The 17,273-nt window shown below is 36.8% G+C and overlaps 1 protein-coding gene across 4 annotated transcripts in view; it reads left to right on the plus strand.

Moving 5' to 3' along the window:
- The first annotated feature begins 208 nt into the window (after positions 1-208).
- Positions 209-17,273, plus strand: part of LOC110462191 (piwi-like protein 1) — a 29,064-nt gene continuing 11,999 nt past the window's right edge. The window contains exons 1-13 of one of the 4 annotated variants that reach the window (XM_021516035.1): positions 209-273; positions 6,731-6,863; positions 7,625-7,874; positions 8,260-8,474; positions 9,411-9,535; positions 9,843-9,923; positions 10,338-10,541; positions 11,768-11,876; positions 12,223-12,346; positions 13,571-13,688; positions 14,219-14,336; positions 14,884-15,071; positions 15,398-15,549. In XM_021516035.1, coding sequence (XP_021371710.1) covers positions 6,759-6,863; positions 7,625-7,874; positions 8,260-8,474; positions 9,411-9,535; positions 9,843-9,923; positions 10,338-10,541; positions 11,768-11,876; positions 12,223-12,346; positions 13,571-13,688; positions 14,219-14,336; positions 14,884-15,071; positions 15,398-15,549 — 1,789 coding nt within the window. In that variant the 5' untranslated portion in view covers positions 209-273; positions 6,731-6,758. Of the gene's footprint in view, positions 287-602; positions 717-6,730; positions 6,864-7,624; positions 7,875-8,259; positions 8,475-9,410; positions 9,536-9,842; positions 9,924-10,337; positions 10,542-11,767; positions 11,877-12,222; positions 12,347-13,570; positions 13,689-14,218; positions 14,337-14,883; positions 15,072-15,397; positions 15,550-17,273 lie in introns of those variants that run through there. The other 3 variants (XM_021516036.1, XM_021516034.1, XM_021516037.1) reach the window with 3 other exon arrangements.

Raw genomic sequence — 17,273 nt, forward strand, 5'->3', positions numbered from 1 at the left:
GAATTGAAGTATTTGAATTAAAATACTTAAATGAAGAAATTTAAAATGTATCGGTGGTAGGCCTATCGTTTCCGATTGATTTCCAAGTGTATTAGATTTTACAAAAAATTCAAGAACATCTAGGCTTCCATAAATGGCCAGGGCCCCCCTGCGACCGATTTTCGTGTATTGTCTGTGATTGGCCACAAATTTCGCGGGAAAATGTCATGTCATGCGTCACTGCGTAGAGATCAGTGATACGTGCAGAAATCGAGAAGCAAGAAGAAGCAACAGGTGGGTTACGTTGGTATGTGATATTAGGAATATAAAGAAAAGAAAATGAACTAAAGTTCTGTCTAAAATGCATTTGTAAGATATCTATGGAATAATAAATCACAAAAGCGCTCCAGACAGGTGGGACATCGCGTGGATGCAGCGACAATTAGACCTTTCAATCGTTGCTATCTGACCATAGGTGGTGGGCACGTCTATCAAAAAAAAACTGACTGGCCGCCATGTTTGCATCATGTGGAGCAGTGTGTCGATCACACACTTCAGTTGTTTCGCTCCTTTCTATGGATGTTCACTATCATTTTTGTATTAAATATCTGTTGTGGCAAAACACATGGCTTAGATCGAGCATGCGCCTGTCGGACTTCCTGTCATCGGCCATTTTTGTTTAGTTCGTGTGCTGAAATAATCCAGGGCCGAGAGGAATCCTGTAAGTTGTTGATGACGTAGGTCTTCGTGTTTGTTGTTAATTAGGCATGTTGCCAACATAACGGTGAAATTGTTCGAATTATAGCTAAACTATGTTGCTGGGACAATGCATTTGGCCATACCACTACAAGTAAACACAACATAAACTTCAGCGTGTTGAATGCTGTCACTACAAGGTAGAAGTAGTTTGTTTTGGTAACACCGAACAGTATTTCCATGTCAATATGGAGCTAGATGAGATAATTTTATTTAAAGTCGGTGGGCATTTTAAAACAAACATGAGCTCTATAGAGTTTTTGACCGACATACATGTTGCATAAAGAGACATTCATACTTGGATAGTAGCGATACAAATATTATTAGAGGTTATTATATGACCATTTTGATATCATATCCTTTATCAGCCCAAGAGCCCGAGGGCTGATAAGGGATATGATATCAAAATGAGGGCTGATATTGGGACCGAGGGCCGATAAGGGGATATGATATCAAAATGGTCATATTAAAAACTTTTTATCATATGTTCAAGTAACAAAAAATCAAGTCCACAGGAAAAACAATTAGATAATGTAATCAACAATGTCAACTGAAACAGATTATTACAAGATGATATTCAGTGCATTTTCCTTATCAATGAGGTCATCCAATTCAAGTATTCTAGATGCTAGAGAATGAAGTATTTCCTCTCCCTGGTTTGTTGACGTCTGCTCAACACACTGTCTAAGCAAAAAACCAACTGACGGCGCAAATCCGGGTTTTACTCGGAACGCTTCGGGCGCTTCTCATATCCAATACAGAAGTAGAGGTGTTCCGAACAGGGGGTGCATTACGAGAATTGTTATCGCATAGGGGGGTGCATTACGAGAAACTTATCACACAGGTGACCGGAAGTGGTATCAGGAGTGGTCAGAAGTTATCAAATATGCAAAAACACTCATATTCTGAGTAAACATATGATAAAATGAGATAAAACATTTCACATTTTCTACACATTTTAGTTGAAACAATACATCTAGCATATTTTAAAGCACATGATAAGATTCCATGTGATATAGTTATTAAATTAGCACTGATCTGATAAAACACATTTAAAATTGAGATATGAAAGGTGTGTAGAAGTGAGGGTGAGCTACTTGGAGCTTGCTGCCATTGTAAAATATGATTATTTTGCAACAAATCAGAGGTTTAAGTTTAAATAGCTAGACTATTAATTATGAACGCAATTCCTTGGCTTTCGAGACAGTCCGAGATACATCCTGTTGCTATGTCAGACATATCCAATGGTCACTATTACCGATGATTTAACTTGAATCACCATGTATTTCTTGTCCTTCTGGGTTTGACACTTACTTGGGAAGGAAGTAGCCCTTTTGGCTTGTTAATCTTGAATTCCACTAGCCTCGTCTGAATTGAACTAGTCTGGACCAGGAGAAAAGTGACTAAAGGCGATATGTATAAAAAAAAATGAACCAGGAAGCAATTTCCTGCTTTCGTAGCATATTTTGACAAAAGTTTCACGCTGTTAATTTTTGAGATTCTGCTTTTTCACAAAGACAGTTTTTAAATTGCTTGTTATTATTTTTTTCTTGTGTACCAATTTTTTCCTCATTTAACTAAGCAAAAAAATTTGTTAATTATGATATTATAATATTTTTTTTCTCTCCCATCAACAGATTTTGTAAGTGTGACACCTGGACGATAGGTCTGGCTACTATACATTGCCTGAGGTGATCACCAATATACTATAGGACTGTATCAAATGGAAAATAACTAGCCCTACCAACATTTTTACTGAAAGCTACTGTCAAAATGCCGTCTGAACTTCCGTGTTTGTATTTCTTATTTTGGTTGTAAGTCACTTTAGTATGAAAATAAAAAAACGTCTATTGAAGCCATCATAAATTATAATTAGACGAATCACACCCTGGTAATTGTGGTCTATTGTTCACGTTTCACACCTATATACGTAGTTAACATCCCCACAGATAAGTCTAGTCAGAGTTTGTTGATCAGGGTGTCGATCGTACAGAACAATAAAAAGCTAGTCAAATGAGGATGAGTCTAATTGGAAAGGGGAGAAGAGGTTAGGCCTATCATGATTTGGGAGAACTTGTTAGTTGATGTGTAACTGTCAAATGTATGCGTAACGGTAAAATGGTGATGCGTAGCTGCTCAAAATTCATGCATAACAGTACCGTTACGCTAAAACAGCCTGGGGAGAACACTGGGATAGACTTGATAGGTTATTAGAGGAAGCAACCGACATTTATTTAGGTGATTTTGAAGTCGATCTAGATGACAGGGTTGACGATATACCGCTAGAGACTTTGTTTAGAATTTGTCAAAATAATGGCTGATGAAGTTGAGTATTGGGATGAAGATACGTGGACAGATCAACTTGCTGCTAAAGTTGTCGACTTATACAATTCTTGGTGAAAACAAGAATGAAATTAACATGGGGATCGATGTAGCTCCAAATCAAGACATGTACTTTACAGAAGACAATTTATCGAGTTTGGGCTCAAATAACAAAAGGTTTTAACCAAAAAATGAATTGAAACAAAACTAAATTATATATTTATTTATGTGATGAACTTGAAAACAAATATTTAAATTGCGATTGTATTTTGACTGATATTTATGTGAATAAGGATTAATATTTTTGGAACAAGTTTTGAAAATTTGGTGAGTAAATATACAAGTATTCAGAAAGTTGCACCAGTTTATATATTTGTTGGTCATTTAAAATCTTAACTCCAGCCTCAGCAGCCATACTGTCTTAGGGCACCAACGCTCAGTGAGGTTCAAGGCAGCAATCTAAGATAGCTGCTAGGGAGTTAAATCTTTGTTTTGAGGAAGAAATTGCCGGTAGAATACTAGCGGTCTATCCATCAATTTTGACAATTTTAAAGACTTTTAGGCCAATGAAAACAACTGAAATTCCAGTTAAAACATCAAATAGAAATAGATAAAGGATTTACCACTTATTATATGTACAGTACTAGTCAACTACAGAAGAACATCGTTTTGGCCTGAAAAACGTCTCTGTTTTCAAACAGGAAGTGTTGTGTCGGCGCGACTAATACCGTAACCGGACAAATCCAAACCCGGATTTCAAGAATTTAAGAATACTTGATATAATTATAAATAATTTATGTTATAATAATGGCAAATAAGGAGAGAGAAAAAGACATATTTCATGAAAACCCTATTATTTATGAAAAATCAAGTGTGTTTTTTGTCAGTACATGTTTAACATTGGGCTAGTGGATTTCTAAGGTCTACTTGCCTGAGACAATTGCTTTTTTTGTTACACCCCTGTTGCTATCAGTCTGCAGGAGATAGAAAAGGTATGTTTACTTCTCTAACGGTAATGTACCGGTCATTGTCAATTTCTGAAGTACCTTTTCTCATTTTAAGCACGTCTCTTGGATAAAGTTATTTGCAAAATGACGCGTAGGTATATCAATATTTTGAGCTCACCTGGCCCTGGGCCAAGTGAGATTATGCCATGGCCCGGTTTCAATATCAAACAACTTCTTCTGAATAACCAGAAGGCCTAGGGTGATGATATTTGGGATGAAGGTCTACAAACTTTGTTCAAATAAATGACGTCGCATTTTCAAGGTCACGGGTCAAATATGTTAAAAACTTCAAACAACTTCTTCTAAATAACCAAAATGGTCAGGGAGATGATATTTGGCCAGAAGCATGCTGGAGTGAAGGGCTACCAAGTTTGTTCAAATGAATGGCCTTCACTCATATTCAATGTCACGGGTCAAATATGTTCAAATTCTTTAAATGACATCTTCTGAATAACCGAAATACCAAGGATGTTGATATTTAGCCAGTACCATACTAGGATAAAGGGCTACCAAGTTTGTTTAAATTTATGACCTTGAATCATATTAAAAAAGGGTATTTGGCTATATTGCTTTAAGTGACTTCTTTTCTGGAACTAAGAGAAATGGTGGGGCTGACCCCCCAAGCTAAGAGGTGGGGCCAAAAAAAAAGTTTATTACTTGGAAATGGTTGGGATATAACCATATATACAATTGTGGAGTTTAAAGAGAAGAAAGCACATTTGCTTCCAGGATGGCCCCAGGGTCTGGTCCCACCCTTGGAGACATAGTCCCTGGGTCGTAACTTTGAAACAGTTGAGATCCCCACCCCAAACCAATATATACAAGTGCTGGGCATTAAAAAGACTAATGTAGTCATGATATTAGAATAGACACTGGGGTCTGACAAAACCACTAGGGACCTAGTTTCTTGGTCACAGCTTGGTATCGGTTAAGATCCCCACCCTATAACCATATATACAATTGCTGAGTATGAAGAGATGAATGCTCATATGCTTCCGGGATGGCCTTGGGGTCTGCCCCACCCTTGGTGACTTGACCCCTGGGTCATAACTTTGAAATGGTTGAGATCCCCACTCCAAAACTAAATATACAATTGTTGGGCATAAAGAGATTAATGCAGTCATGATATTAGAATTGATCTTGGGGTCTGGCCACAACCCTAGGGACCTAGTTTCTGAGTCACAGCTTGGAAACATAACCCTACATTAAATTTCTGGGCATGAAAAATCGAATAGAGTCCGCAGTGCTCCAGATAGCTTGCTTGAATGCGTATTCACGCACGATAATTCACAAATTACGCAAAAGAAAAAAATGAACTTGCTTAATTCACGCAAGCAAAATCCGGAACATTGCATCAGTCTCCGGGACCAATTTAGCAAATTATAATATGCTTACATGCGAGTCACTGAGACGCTTGCATAGTACTCCTGTTACAAACGCTTATATGAGCGAGAATTGAATCATGGCGCTTTTAAAACAATCGCTATTTGTCACTTGGTCTCATCTCTTTCGCTGCGTAGTAAATTGTCCTAAATACAGAATTAGCACAGCCATCTGTTTTACTCTCAGTAACTTCAACATCGTCGATGTCTTCCATTAATGTTGTGACCTGTTTCACGAAGCGTGTTTCTTTTTTTAATTGAAGTTTCTTTTGTGATACTTTCGATAGCGGACAAGTGATACTCTGATTGTTCGTGTCGGGGTAAGGGCACTTTTTTGAATATTCGAGCAGCCCTTTGTGAAAACGTTGTCCTTCTTGTGTTTGGAGCCCGACGAACATTTCAAGTTCAACGAGGTTTGGCCATCCGTTTGACCAACAGTCTGGACCGTGACGTCAGCCACGGGAAATGGTTTTTCCATCCACACCCTATTATGATATTTTCCGACCCCATTTTAAATAGATATGTGTCATTTTATTTCCATTTCACTGTGATTGTGTTCACAGTGAAATGGAAATAAAATACCACATGGCTAGACAACACAAAAATATGAATTTGAGTCATTCTTAACCCTATATTAAAAGTTTAACACATACAAATGATTCAACGTCTTTCAACATTTTCAGGTAACATTGCTTTTAAAGCACTTCATCTTTCAAAATTTAAGTTTTCACCCCTCCACTTTGGAGAGGAAGGGGTAAAAAAAAAACCACATGTTCAAAAGTTATCGGGAGCACTGGAGTCCAGATATGCTACAAGGATTAGCCTTGGGGTCTGGTATCGCATAATCCCTTGGATCTCATTTAGAAAAATACTTTGCCATGATTGCTTAGATATCCAGGTGACCAGCATCTCGTGATCGATCATTTGGACAGATTTTTGAGCGAGTGTCAAAATATGATTTTCACAGTTGTCTTGGACTTTTGTGGAGCTCATGACTTCAGCCCTTTTTCTAATTGGTGTAATCTTCTTCTTTTTGAAATACTAACCCAATGCCAGACTTGCATTCACTTACTGCTCTGAATTGTTATAACAATTTTGACTCTTTTGAGTCATAACCAGAGGTATTAATGGCAATACTTTGATAACTCGAACCAACACTGATAGCAGTGGGCATATAGTGTAACTTGATTAAGAAGCTGCAGTTTTTGTGCGATTAATAATTCAATAATTGGAAAAATGACAGAATTACATTCATATTCTTCATAAATTGTTGTGTTCTTGCAGAAAATAATAAATAACCAAGAAGAGAAAGATGTCTGGAAGGGCAAGAGGGAGATCAAGAGGTCGCTCTCGGGGGAGTGGAACTCCCCAGGAGGAGCCTTTAAGGCGCCCTGGGGAGGAACAGCAAAGAGCTCAGGTAAAGGATTAAGAGAATTAAGTGTCCCGTCTCATTGGGGAAAAAGTGCCGACAAGGTTGGGCATGCATCTATTCACTCTTGGTTTATATATATTATTCAGCACTAAACAGCTTTATACAATATATCTCATTAAAAATCCCAGTTGTGTATACAAATTCTATTCATCTTGTTCGTTAATTAAACCAGTTATGTTATATATGCTCAAAAAATTATATAAAAAATAAAAGGGTCGGCTACTGATAATTTCTTATTATACTCCCATGATGAAATAATTTAATAAAGATTACAAAAAATATTGAACATTTTGAAGAATAAATATAAGGTGTCACTGAAATTCAGCTATCAATAAGGAGTCTTCGATGTGGTTTACAAAAATGATTTGTCTTTTACTAGTGAAATATATGGTTTTAGAGTATAGTAGTCATTTCCACTGTGATATATAGTGATATTTAAGTTTGACTGGTCATTTAGGCTAGCAGTTGTTCAGAACCACTAGTCCAGCTGGAGATTTCACTAGTCCTGGACTATCAGGCTAGTTCAACTGTGAGAAATATCGGCTTACATCACGAGAAATGCACACACTTTATGGCTTAGATGTATCAAAAATCAACAGGAACCACTCTATGATTAATAAGGGTCTTCCTGTTTCATCTTCTTTGTAAGCGTGTTCTATTGGTGGGAATAGTTTTCAAATACACTGTTTGTATCATACCTCTAGTTTCACAAACTGGACTAACAGTACTATTATTTTCTTTCCCAGCAACCATCAGCAGCTGCTGCAGCCCCCACCCCTGTTGGGGCCACCAGTGTAGCAGGTAGTGGAAGGGCCAGCTACCGCGGAGGCGTTGCAGCACCAAGACCAGGGGCAGGAGATGCCCCAAGGGCCCCAGTTGAGGAAATGGCCCAACTTCGCGTTGGAACTGGAGATGCTAGACAAGTTGGCAAGAAGAGGGCAGACTTCCGTTACACCGATGTAACAACACGACCAGCACATATAACAGACAAGAGGGGTAACCTTAAGAATTACTTTAATATTTTTGTCGAATTTGTTTCATTTCTACAGGGCATCATGTGAAATGACAAATGTCATATTATGATGTCCCTTAAAAAATAAGTCCATCTAAATTTTAGATTACTTAGACCTGCCCAAGTTCTCCGACTTTTTTTTTATTCTGTAAGAATTTAACAAAATATATATTGAATTGTTTCTATCAAAGACATTAATTTCACTCACTTCATATCACATTATCTTTGTCACATTGTTTTAAGTCTGAAAATACATACACTGTAATTTATAACTTATTTTAAAATATTTGTTGCCCCTCCATTCTTTGAAAGTAATGAAGGCACATCAGTTTTAATTACAACTGTAGTTCTGCTTCATTTTCATCACAGGAAATTCTGGAACCCCGCTCCCTCTTGCTACAAATTTTTTCACATTTGATTGTGATGAGGACTGGTCTCTCTACCAGTATCATGTGGATTTCAATCCGATGATTGATAGTCGCAAGATGAAGGCAGGATTGCTGTTCACACATGCTGAGCTGCTAGGGGCAACAAGAGTCTTTGATGGCATGATCCTATATCTGCCTCGTAAGCTTCCGCAAGAGGTAAGAAAGAAGGGCACAGTGTCATGTTATAGATACATAGATATAGGGATGAGTTAATGTGAATATTTAAAGTCCTTCTGGCTGGTGTAATCTTGCCAAGATAGGATGGTCGAGTGGTGCCGTGGATAGCGCACTTGCCTTTCACGAAAGTGACCAGGGTTGCATTCTTCAATCGGATGTGTAAAGGTATGGTCATCTACCTGACCACATTGGTTTTCTCCAGGTTCTCTAGTTTCCTCCAACATTAAGACTCCCCTGCGTGCTAAGATCTGGGCCAACGAGAGTGATTAATTAATATAAGTTGAAATAACTTGTTTCAAAATTGTTGTTAAATTAGTAAAGTTCATCTCATTTCTTTTTTAGTGAATAGTCGGATAAAAATGTAAGAGTTCTTCTTAAAAAAACAGAAATTGGATTTGAAGCTCTTTAATACTTCAAATGTAAAAGTTATACACGGAAAGTCCATTTAAATAAATACCTTAAATCCTTTAAAGACACCAAAGGATTATTTTTTGACATTTGAACCCAATCATTGAAATGAATGCATTGTGTTGAAATTAAATCGGGAGGATGTAAAGATAAGTTAATAGTGCCTCCTAGACCACTCAAAATAAGCAAGTGTATATGAAGAATTGTTCTAGTTCCGAGCACTTTTGAGAATAAAAAATGCCAGGCTGTGTCATTCCTGAACTTAACCAATTTGTCTTTTTTCACTTTCAATATGATAGTTTTAAACTTTTAAACTGATGTTGATAATATTTTTATCATCAGCTCATCACTAGGCGAGTGCACTTTCTACTTCACCACCTTACAACGTAATAAATATATAGACGTTGTTAAAAGTACTTTGAAAAGTTACCTGGGTTAAAATTATATTTAAAAATACATTTGACCCTTGCTAATGTTGCTCAAGCTCTTCATCATAATTCTGTACAGGTAACAGAGGTTTTCAGTCAGACAAGACGTGACAATGAAAACATTCGCATTACCATCAAGTTGACCAACACCTTTCATAGCACAAGTCCACAGTGCCTTCATCTGTACAACGTAATATTCAAGAGGTAAGTTTGAAATATGTCTGACAGTAACTGAACACATTGTAATGGTTTAAAAAGTACACTGTAAATGCTTAACCCTAATTTGGCTTAATCAATACCTTTTGTAGGTTTTGATGAACCGATAGTAATATTTTTGGAAATTTAACTTATCAGACGAACACTTAAAAATCATGCAACACTAAACTGTTAAAGTTACGCAAGTAAAATCATTTTGCAACATTAAAAAAGTTTTCTCTAACTACAGTTGGAAATGTGCAAGATGGATCAGATAAGTTGATGATTAAACAGCAAAGTATTTAATTTTCTACAGAATCCTCAACTTGATTGAAATGCAGCAAATTGGCAGGAATTACTACAATATGGACCTCGCCGTTGACATAACGCAACACAAGTAAGTTATTTCCATCACACCAAAGTTAAGCTTTAGACCCAGTGCTTCCTAGTTTGTGCTCTGAATATTCTCATTCCTATTTGGTAATTTTACTTAGCAAACTATGATTTTTTTCTGTCCATTAGCACACAAAAAATCTAAATATTGTAAAACATGAATTGCAATTTTCTAAAAGCTGATATGGGCAGTGATTCAGGATGTACTGTTTCACTAGAACAAATGCATAAATTGTTGGCGTAAGCAGCCTAACTTGAGAGCTGCTAATATGACTGGTACCTCCCAACATCTCCTATCAAGTATTTTCCCGAAAAATTCGTCTTAAGATGACAAAAGAGAAAATATTGATCCATCTGTTGTATTAAATGGCAATGAATACATAAAATACATAATATAGGACTTTGTTTCATGTTACAGACTGAGAGTGGTACCAGGGTTCATCACCTCAATTTTACAGTATGAAAATAAGGCTATGTTGTGCGCAGATATCTCCCACAAAATCATGCGTATTGACACTGTACTAGACATGATGTATGCCCTCTACAATTCAACCGACAGAAGCGGCGACTCGTTCTACGAGAAGTGTACAAAAAAATTTGTGGGCAGCATTGTTCTTACCAGGTAAATTTGTTTTGATTTTAAGGTAAGAAAAGGTGTAATCCGTAACGAAATGGAAATGAGATCAAGCTTTGTTTATTTAGATATTTTGATTTGACATTAAGTACTGGGTAGATATTAAATATTTTGTTAGTAACAGTTTGAGATCCAAATATATGAAAACCAAATGATACAGCAAATATTTTGCATGTCATTTGATACTCATCATCAAGGAGGCATTTTTAGGGGGGAAAGGTAATGAGGGCAAAGTAATCACTCTGTCTGTCCGTCCGTCCACACATTTTGTTCCTGGCTGGTAACTTTGGTATTTATTGACCGATTTACATGAAACTTGGTCAAGGTCATTAGGTTCAAAAGTCAAGGTCAAATTTTATATCTTTTCACTGATGAACATTTTGTTATGACATAATGAAGCAAAGTTGGTCGGTTTTTAACAAGGAGTTAACTGACTTCAGGACAAGGTCAAATATTGTATCTTTTTACTTATGTAGTTAAAGGTTATTATGAAGCAAAGTTGTTTGGAATTAAAGAATAAGTCAACTGACCAAAGATCGGAGTCACTCGGTTTAAAGTCAAGGTCATTTGGGTCCAAAGGTAAAAGACAAAGTGGATCTCTGACTTTGTCCATGGCTCTTGATGGGGGAAGTATTTAAGGTGAAATAAAACAAATCAAAGCTAACAAATGAGTATTGCACCGGTATTTACATTTCTGTTAGCCAAGCAAATATGGAGGTGGAAGGAAACGAGACTCGCATCATAACATGTAAAATGTATATTTCGTTTCCTTGCGATTATTTTTGAAGTCCAAATGTCAAACATTAAGCACAGCTATATGGGCAGATTGTTTCTTGATGATTATGGGGAATACATTGCCACAAGATGGGGCCTTTACTGACCTGTTGGTGTTCTAGTTGCTGTTAGGTCTTATTATTTAGTTTGGTGTATTTTAGCCAAGTAACAATGTTCTCAAGTTGTGTTTTTCCAAATTTATGCATACATTTGGTAATTTTAAGAATTCAAGCTAAGACTTGTCAAGTTTTACGTCTCAATTTTTTTGCATTCTTATTTCTAATTAATGTATCTGTTCTTCATTTGATTATAATGATTATAGTATTGTAAAGCAGAATTTGACTATCAGTCCGGTATTGCAATGTTGATCAATCAGGTTTTCAAATGGTCAAGTTTTCTTGTGGAAAATATGCCTAAAATGAACTTGTATGATTATACAGATACAATAACAAAACCTACCGAGTAGATGATATTGACTGGGATATCCACCCAACCAGCTCCTTCACCAGACGCGAAGGAGAAATTACGTTCAAGGAATATTACAAGAAGGTAATGGGGAAACACCGTTGTCTTTGCAGTTCATTCAGTCTTAAATCAACATTCCTGGGAAAACATAGTCCGGCCTGTTTGCAGAGTCCAGATTATAGTCTAAGAGTCAACATGTGTACAATGTCATTATTGGAACCAAATTCTGTTGAATGTTCACATACCCGATACTATAATGTTGATGTATATGTGGCTTTTAATGAAAACACTGAGTAGAATATAAAATCTTAGAAACAAAAGTAAATAATAAACATGCTAAAAGAGTAACAGAGATACCCTTGGCTAGAAGCTAACAATGGAATTAAACATCTTGTGTAAATACTTTCAGTATTTGTTTCTTTCCTAACAGGCATATGACAAAGACATAGAGGACGACCTGCAGCCCATGTTAGTGAGCAGAGCCAAGCCAAAGGAAGTGAAGATGGGACGACCAGAGACACTTCTACTGGTTCCGGAGCTTTGTATACTCACGGGTAGGTAGACAAAGTGTTGTCTTTTATGGTAAGTGAAATTCTAAACAGGATTGGCTGTGTCTTGCTTACACCAGCCTGATGTCGGGCTAGTGAATAGTAGATCATAATTTGTCGCAGTAAGATGTCTAGATAGTGAAATTAACGAGTCGTGTCCGTGAACTTTCAGGTAAAGTTTATACATGTATCGACTTTATATGCATGTTTAATACAGCAATATATTCCGTTTCATTTACAAGAAAAATGTTCTTCCTTCTTAGTTCTTGTCAGTTCCTACTGGTTATAAATAACACTTGGCATGTAAGCATATGTAATAAACACATATTCAAAATAAATAACAACAGCATATTTTTGATCGCACAGCTTTTCAGCGGTGTATCTCATTTTAGCTGCCAGTAGTACATTACAATAATATGGAAAGGTATTTTTTCTTTGACAAAAAGGCCAAAAACAAGGGCAGTCATGGGATATCCAAAAAGCCATGTAGAACAAAAACAGAATGAATAAAAAATATATATGTGAATAAAATATGAAAGATAATTCCAAACAGAAAACTGTACTTTATGACCCATGATTAGAGGTGATCACCATTCAGAGTGGAATTCAAAGCATAATATCCTTATAACTTGGGACTGTTGTTAGCCTATTATACTACTATTGAAGATTAAGGAGAATAATTGAAACTAAAAATAGAAATGGAAACACAATTTGAGGAGACGTGTATAAATGAACACATTAATGACATCCAAATGTTTTGAGATTCAGATTGTTTACCTGTAACATGCCAACACCAGTTCAACATATTTCATTTTAAAGAGATACAAGAACACAATCATTCTATGTTGATATAGAAATGATAATATTTACAAATAAAATGGAATTAATTTTCAATAATTTCATGACTACATCTTACAGTAACTATAAAATTTTCATTGAAAACAGCAGCGCTAGACATATAGTAAATAGGTAAATAGGTAGGGTAGAAATAGCTAATCCTGGTTCTATTCTTTTTAAACCCCGACCATTTTATTTGGGGGGGGGGGGAATGGGGAGGCATAAAGTGTCCATCCTATTCTTCCTAGATGGTGCTTTCGCGTTGACAAATTTTCATTTGTAGACAAAGATACAGTTACCATGTTTCCCCGTTTGCATTATGCATGTATCGAGATACACATGCTGTTGTGAACCTGTGTTAACTTGTCTACAGTATGAAGTTTAACTTTATAGGTCTCTCTGATGATGTCAGGAGTGACTTTTCTGTCATGAGAGATGTTGCCTCCCACACAAGGATTGCTCCAGAGGGCAGAGTCAATACGCTGTCGGGCTTCATGAACCAAATCAACTCGTAAGGCATAATTCTGTTTGTTCTGTGAAATTAACAATGTTTAATAAGATGAAGTTTTAACCTCTGAGAAAATATGCTTTAGACTGGGGAGGTGGACCTGTATTAACTGTACACATGCTCAGGCCCCAGGTCTCCAGGTAATGCTCTATCCACAAATGTAAAAAATAATAAGCATATGTGAAATTGCACATTTCTCTCAACGCATTGATGAACATGCAGGCCCAAAAATGGGAAATAGAGTTATCATTTCAAAGACAAGTTTTTAACTCATTCACCCCTGAAGACACATTTGAACTCTTCCTAATCAATGGTTGGAATAGTTCATTATGAAGTTTCAGGGGTGAATGAGTTAAATATAAGTGAAAGATTTTGACCATATTTTGCCCCCAGGAAGTAATGGACAGGGCCCATGAAGAAGATGGAAGGTTTATCATATTTAAATATGAATACAGTGGTTTTGCAGGCTGGATTGATAAAAGATCCAGTCAGACATTGAAAATAAATAAATCTTGAATCTGTTGATTGTTTAGAACACCTAAGGTTGTTGAAGAACTGAGAGGATGGAGGCTCAGGTTTTCACAGAACCTGCTACAGCTAGGTGGACGTGTCCTACCAAAGGAGCAAATCTTCCTGGCCTCTAATGCACAGGTAAAACAAAAACTTGAAATTTTATTTTAAAATAATATAAGTTGATTTTCCCTAGACAGTTTCCGTTATGAATTCATTGTTATGCCAACTGCACTTAATAATATTCTTTGAACTTTACTTGTCAAATATAAAGTGATGTTTAGTGATAAAATGATTGGTATACAAAGTTTTTACTTTTGGCCATAGTATGTATTGTATACTGAAAACAAAAATATAGACAGTAAAACCCGACTAACTCAAACCTATAGGGTTCAGATCATTTATTTTAGGAATACATGGTAATGTATGAATCTGAGGTTGATCCAAGATCGTCATCAAGAGAAAAAATGTGTTATATATAGCATGTTCCTTATTGTGTATGATTTAGGCAAAAAAAAGGGAGATAATAAAAATTAATGCATTCAGTTAGATGTTGATCTTCTAAGACATTGAGCCACCCATTTACTAGAAAGTAAGTAAATATCTGCATGTTATGCACATTTCTTTAGGTTAATGTGACAATATCAAGAATGGGCTGCGCACATTTAATTCAATGTACTTTTTGCAGTGTAACTACAAGCAGGAGGATGCTGATTGGAGCAGGGATCTTCGTGGGAAACAACTGGTTACTAGTGTGCCCCTTCAAAATTGGGTCATCTGTTTCACAAGGCGTGATTCAGGTAACGCCTCTGATCTAGTGAACACGCTCTGCAAAGTGGGACCTCCGATGGGCATGTCGATCGGTAATCCAACACTGTAAGTAGGCTGGTATTGTAAAGCTGTATTTATCCTCAGATCTTCAGTTGTAAACAATTCAGAGGTGATTGAAGCTGATCTTTGAACACTTTCATAGGAGTCTCCCCAATCTGCTCTTGGCCTAATTACTTGCATACTCCGTCGGCTACAATTTTCAAATTTCTAACCCCCTCATCCTTATGTTAACTGGTGCCTATACTTGCCAATAGGAAACGTTTTTCCCCTTTCTGAACAGGCATTAGCAACAGCTAGAAAGGTTTCCCATGCTCTTAAGGTGTGTAACTAGTATAATAATCTTATCACTGTCATTTTATCTCGTTACAAAGATGCGAGTTGAATGATGACCGCTCTTCAACCTTCCTCGACAATATGAAGAAGTTTGTGAATCAAAATACACAGCTAGTCATGTGCATCCTGCCAACCAACAGGAAAGATCGGTATGATGCTATCAAAAAAGCCTGCTGTGTCGACCATCCAGGTACGTGGGCTGTCATTGGTAGAATGGTCAAATTATTCAGGAAGGGTAATCTTTCAAATAGGATGAAGCATAACTTTCACTGCTAAACTCGATTGTGAAAAGTAAACTTAACAAGTGATTCATTCATATGACAAACAAATGCATGGTCAAACATTTTTTATAACTTGTATTTTGTGAAAGGTCCAAGGGTGTGCTTATTATGTGATACCTCATCTGTTGTCCGTTTTACATCGTTTGCATTTAACTACATCTCCCAATTATTAACCATAATTCGTTCAGATTTTGGTTGTTAGTATCCTCAGGCCATGGATATCAAAAAGACTGATCCCAGAGGGGGCTGAAGGACTGGATCTTAAGTGGTCATATAGGCTGATTTGCTTTAACTCCTTCACCCCTGAAGTTTCATAATGGACTACTATTCCAACCTTTGAATTGGAAGAGTCGAAATGCGACTTAAGGGGTGTGCAAGTTAAATGTCATCACCCAAAGTACTTGGCAGAGCTCAATCAAATTGTAGTGGTTGCATGCGCATTGGGATCAAACGTCTTAACATATGAAGGGTCGACTTATCTTATGGATTAAGTGATGGAGTAAGCAGGTCAGATTGGCTGATTTGCTTTAAATTGCATCTCCTCCCAGTATCTGAAAGTAACTTTCCCATACACAATAGGTCTAGAAAAAATATTCCATAGCCCAAGACAGTTTTCCCGCGACCAATCTTGTAATCCAGTATCATTAAAATAAACCATAAATGAATGGTGGATGAAATTAAAACATCCAAATAAATGCAATTTTTACACATCTGTTCATTCATTTTGAATTGATTGATTGATTGATAGGTTTTACGTCCACTTCACTACTGAGTTTGGTTATCCAGCAGACTTTTATTTTGAATGCATGTATTCAAGTTTAATAGTCCCCTACCGGTGAAACCGGGGGGACTATAGGTTTTGTCTGCGTCTGTCCGTCGCCAAAATCTGCAGGTTAAAGTTTTGTAATGGCTTACCATTCACTTAATAATGATATTAGGATGCTGACTCTTAGCATAGAGGTTCTTTAGGGGTCTAGCATTAATGCTGTGGATTGAAAATGAAAAATAATTTTTATTTTTTAGGGAATTTTTGACATGTTTTGGACTTGACTATCCTGGCCAAAATCTTCAGGTTAAAGTTTTGTAATGGCTTACCATTCGCTTAACCTTTTGCCACATGCTACATTATCTCAATGTAAGCGCTTCTCGATGCCGCTACGTTATCTCAATGTAAGTGCCTCTCGGCGCCATGCCGTTTCGGTAAACTTAGACATGGAAAATTCCGTGATTGAGAAGGACACCATTTGGAAATAACCTATACTATTTTTAGAAGATATTTAAATGCATCGACCAATCAGATTTGTACACGTCATTCCTACGAATAGTTTTGAATAAATTAACCTAGAAACTGCGAGTCATGAGTGTAGAAAAGTGTCACAACAGTGAGCCGTGATGGCGACTGTCACAACTATGTTACGGGACATTTTTGAGGAGGAGGAGGAGGATTAATAGTTTAATGGCTTCAGCCCTGATGACATTGAGTCAGACATCGATCTTAACGATGTTTTTGAATGAACTGTCATCAGAAATAAGTCTGAAAATGATTATGTAAAAGATGAACAGCGACCGGGTGTACCGCCGCCATTACGGCATTAGGTAACGACGACTCTGAATGGTCTCGAGATTTTTCACC

The sequence above is a fragment of the Mizuhopecten yessoensis genome, unplaced genomic scaffold, assembly GCF_002113885.1.
Source record: "Mizuhopecten yessoensis strain PY_sf001 unplaced genomic scaffold, ASM211388v2 scaffold10759, whole genome shotgun sequence".
In the NCBI taxonomy this organism is placed as follows: domain Eukaryota; kingdom Metazoa; phylum Mollusca; class Bivalvia; order Pectinida; family Pectinidae; genus Mizuhopecten; species Mizuhopecten yessoensis.